Source organism: Penaeus japonicus, unplaced genomic scaffold (assembly GCF_977035675.1).
Source record: "Penaeus japonicus unplaced genomic scaffold, GWHDUDI00000001_assembly GWHDUDI00000018, whole genome shotgun sequence".
In the NCBI taxonomy this organism is placed as follows: domain Eukaryota; kingdom Metazoa; phylum Arthropoda; class Malacostraca; order Decapoda; family Penaeidae; genus Penaeus; species Penaeus japonicus.
Genome location: NW_028234420.1, coordinates 28,441,576 through 28,446,575, shown reverse-complemented (window position 1 = coordinate 28,446,575; position 5,000 = coordinate 28,441,576). Strand labels below are relative to the sequence as shown.

Below are 5,000 nucleotides of genomic sequence, written 5' to 3'. Positions count from 1 at the left end.
ACACACACATATATATATATATATATATATATATATATATATATATATATATAATTATATATATATATATATATATATATATATGTATGTATATGTATATATATATATACATTCATACATACATATATACTATATATACATATGTATGTATGTACGTATATGTATGCATATATTTACATATACATGTATATGTGTATATGTATACACACACACATACATATCTATCTATCTCTCTCTCTCTCTCTGTATATATATACATATATATATATATATAGATATAGATAGATAGATAGATATATGATATATATATATGTATGTAAGTATATATATGTATATATATATATATATATATATATATATACATATATATATATATTTATTTATATATGTGTGTATGTGTGTGCGTGTATATATACATATATGTATATATATATATATATATATATATATATATATATATATGTATGCATATATATATATGTGTGTGTGTGTGTGTGTGTGTGTGTGTGTATGTGTGTGTGAGTGTGGGATATTGTTAATATGTGTGTGAGTGCTTTCTCGTGATTTCTAAGGTACATGTGAAGTTACCAATATATATATATATATATATATATATATATATATATATATATATATATATATATGTGTGTGTGTGTGTGTGTGTGTGTGTGTGTGTGTGTGTGTGGGTGGGTGGGTGGGTGAGTGTGTATGTGTAAACATATATATATACCTATATAAATACATATATTTAAATGAGGTGGCAAGATGATGTATTTTATTAATACCAAACACTGACAAATATTTTTTTCTATCTTGAAAGTTTAGTTTTAACAAGAGAAAGAATCGAAACTCATACTACACTTCCGCGTTTCCCTAAAGGCAGTTACTAGACCTTGTCCAATGGTACACGACAATATTTGTTTTATCAGTCCCGCTACCCAAACTGGTATCATATGTGTTAATCTGAATAACTCATAAAGAGGCGTTGTTAAGGCCACCGAACCATGTCTTTTAACACGTAGGGAAGTGTGGGAACGTGTGATTGAATAAACCCGAGTTTATTTCTTCTCTTGCTCTCTTGTAGTCGTAATAACAGATTAATTTCTTCGTTAGTTTTCTTTGAGCATCCGGAAAGAGTGCATGTTTTCATTGAACGTGTGTTTAGGAGCACCTGTTGCGATATTTACACTCTTCGGATCGTGCTACTACGTTCACTAGACACCTATGCTGAATGTTGCCATATACAATGCTTCCTCCCTTTTACTTCCTCGAGAGATGTTAAGGAAAGAAAAAAAAAAAACACTACTTACTTTAGCTATATAAAGTTTTATGATATAATGCAACTTACATACACGGTTTATTCTCCCTAATAGTGCATGCAATCATACGCGAGTCGGTAAAAATCGGTCCAGTTCATCTCGGTTTTTGGCAACACCCCCTGAAGAACTCGCGATCAGCTGACCTGTCCGTTGTAGGCAGAGCAGGGGGTTCGGGTAAAGTGCAGACGTCAGAGGCTGTCGGACTCCCGCACAGGATTCTGCAGTGCTGGACTTCTTGTCGAGTTCATTCCTTTGCTTGAAAGAATTATCGAGTTTGATTCTTTTATACTGAAATTCGTCGAGTTTTGGAAAGACTGTAATCTTGTGTTTTGTTTGACGAACTCTCGTTTATTACGCTTTCATTATTTTTTCTGTTTGATAATGGTGCGTGTGCTAGTCGGAGGGTGTGGAAGACTTGTGGTTTATGGTAGGTATGCTATATTTTGATAAATATATAGTCTTATATTTCATTATAATTTGGTTGTAATTATGATAATTATTGTTTGTAGGTAGTCAGTCCATGTTGGTATTATGTGTCATTTGATAACGATGGTGTTTTATCACACTTAATATCGGATCAATCCTCTCTAGGATCGCTACTGCTTCTGAATATCCTTCCGGCGACAACGGGACTTTCCGACGCTCCTTCCCATCCTTACGAGGTGCCCCAGCCTCCTCCTCCGTGTCCCACAGGGGATACTAACTGCAGGACGTCAGGGGAAGGTCGCAGTGAAGATGGACATTTAGGAGAAGACTTTTATGAAGATATTGTGGACAGGAAGAGTCTTCATTTGCAACCTGGTGAAGATGAATCCAATTTACTTACCGAAGAGGATGAAGGCTGGGATAAGGACACGTACGAAGAAGGCTTCAGCGGAGGGGATGATTCTCCTAGGGAAGAAGCCGAGGTGATTCTAGATTGTGTGTTTTCGAACATACCAATCATAGGCGGCAAGTGGTTGACTAGGATATTTAGAGAGAGAGTGTCCGATGCGACCCTGATCGAGGCTACGAATAGTTTCATCGATGGCGGAGAACTTCTCATCAATTTGGTCAATCTCAAACCACGTTCAGCGCCAGTGACCTTTTTCAAGTCTCTTAGTGCCTGTTTTGATTTCGAAGATTACGATTTACACACGAGGGAGGAAGAGGGAAAATATACTCAAGAAAAGGGAGATTCCCGCGTAAACCAGGGACCGCAGGCGAAAATATCATCGTCTGCCCTGTCGCATCAAAGAAAACGGAGGTCGGCCAAGGGTGGTTATGGCAAGGACACACTCTACGGGTTTTCTCTCCTCGGTCTCTTAATAGTTGGTTCCCTAATAGCTTACCTTATTTATCTGTTAACGATGTAATTAAAACCGTGCAATGAATATAAGATAATAATAACACAGGTGAACCGTTTCCTTTTTTGGGCATTATTAGCGAAATGTAATGGTTTCGTATGTACAAATGTTTTCTGCTGTTTCTAAAAATATGTTTGTTGTGTATATATGAAATTGATGTATAATTCATAGCTTTCATAGTTATGCTTGTAATATAGCCAAATTTGATACGTAATATAAGGTGCCATTACCCGAATTATGTGTGTAGAAGCTTTTTTCTTCAACTTTGCTGTATTTTTTGCATTGAGTATAGAAGATAGAAATAAAAGGTTTTTATATGAATGTCTACTCTCATTTAATCTAACCAGTATCTTGGAATAACACGGTAATAAACAGAATATAACCATAAATCTTTATGAAACTTATGGTAACCACTATTATAGTAATATTTATAGCAATAGCTAATCCAAAATAATAATAATGATAATGATAAATGATAAGAATTAAGAATATGATTATAAGAATTATGATAGACTAATACTAGATGGATAGATGTATGATACAGATACGCTATATCGAATAGGACAATGGATATTTGACGGTAAATTAAATCCGTTTTGATTTAGTCCTTTAAACTATATTTGTTTTCTGTATAATCAAATACATTCCCCTCCTGCTTATGGGATGTGTCATATAGATGGGAACTGAAAGAGAAAATTGCCAACATGTGCTTAATTAGTCAAATAACGTTTATTGAAACAAAAACAAAAACAAAAAAATCAAACTATAGTTTGTTTTTAAATTCATAGATATAATAAAATGTACAGACTTATTAGAAATATTAACATGACGATAAACGGTTATGTAATTCAGACTAATTCAGTTACATTTCTCGATGATCACACCCAATTAAAACCACTAAAACCATAAAACCACACACGCCACTAATCCATTAAGAAATCACCATCATCATCATAACCACTAAAGTATAAATAACCATGCACCCTTTACCATTAGCCATTACAAGACATTTATTTGACCGGCAGTTTCAACCAGGAACACCCTCCTATTATCACGCGCGTGAGAAACAGGTGGTTCCTTATTGAGATATCAAAGTGTTCTGTGTTTGATCTACGCGTTTGCACTCTGATCTTTCTTTGCTCTTTATAGAATTCTTGTCACGTACAGGAAAGTGGAGTGTGATATCTGGCAAGAGTGTGTATATTTGTATGTGAGCGTAAGTGTGTTTATTTGCGTACACGAATGCACACACACACACACATACACACGCGCGCGTGCGCTTACGCATATGCACATGCACACATTTATTTATGTATATATATCCATATGTAGATTATTATGTATACATATATATACACACACACACACACACACACACACACACACACACACACACACACACACACACACACACATATATATATATATATATATATATATATATATATATATATATATATATATATATATACAAATATACATGAATATGAATATTTATGGATAAAACGGTATTAATGAGACTGAACAGTTTCACACACAAGAGATGTAATTTACGCGTTTCGGGTTACCCCGTCTTCAGAACTACATGAACTATATGTAGTTCTGAGGACGGGGTAACCCGAAACGTAAATTACATCTCATTTATACCCCTCTATCCATATACATACATACATACATATATATATATATATATATATATATATATATATATTTATATTCTTTTTCTTCTTCTCAGCTTGTAAGGGTCCATAGTTGGACATAAGCCTTCCCCAGTTTAAACCATCAAAGATTACCGGCCGTTCCTGTTGAATCAGCGGAATATCAAGGCTCAACCAGAATGCCACTACCCTAAAACAACTAGAAGAACTGGCACAGAATAGCGCTGGATCGGCAAAGATGGAAAGAATTGTGGAAGGCTTATGTCCAACTACGAACCCTTACAAGCTGAGAAGAAGAAGAAATGTATATATAAGTGTATATATATATATATATATATATATATATATATGTGTGTGTGTGTGTGTGTGTGTGTGTGTGTGTGTGTGTATATATATTTTTTTTTGTGTGTGTGTATGTGTGTGTGTGTTTGTCAACACTACTCAACATTGGTTGGCTTCCCAATAATACGATGTAGGAAAGGCAATCAATGATGATGATAATAAGAGTGGTGATCTGGTGGAATAGATAATAATGATGATAGAAATGACAGTTATAGGTGGATAGACGGAAAAACAGATAGAAAGATAAATATATGTATCAGTCCATGCGAGGCAATTTTTTTTTTTCTTTTTTTTTTTAATTATTCACTTAATGTTCGAATTTGAGATTGATTTCA

General features: G+C 34.1%; 1 protein-coding gene across 1 annotated transcript; it reads left to right on the top strand.

Annotated features, from left to right (window-relative positions):
- The first annotated feature begins 1,485 nt into the window (after positions 1 to 1,485).
- On the top strand, positions 1,486 to 2,986 carry LOC122249234 (uncharacterized). Its single transcript, XM_043009931.2, has 2 exons — positions 1,486 to 1,746; positions 1,911 to 2,986. Exons 1-2 carry the CDS (start codon positions 1,701 to 1,703, stop codon positions 2,672 to 2,674), a joined length of 810 nt encoding a protein of 269 aa, XP_042865865.2. The 5' UTR covers positions 1,486 to 1,700; the 3' UTR covers positions 2,675 to 2,986.
- Positions 2,987 to 5,000: the final 2,014 nt, after the last annotated feature.

Bases quoted from the DNA above. Each gene is read 5' to 3' on its own strand.
- LOC122249234 (XM_043009931.2), top strand. From the start codon at position 1,701: ATGGTGCGTGTGCTAGTCGGAGGGTGTGGAAGACTTGTGGTTTATG. The intron at 1,747-1,910 runs GTAGGTATGCTA...AATCCTCTCTAG, and splicing joins TGGAAGACTTGTGGTTTATG to GATCGCTACTGCTTCTGAAT.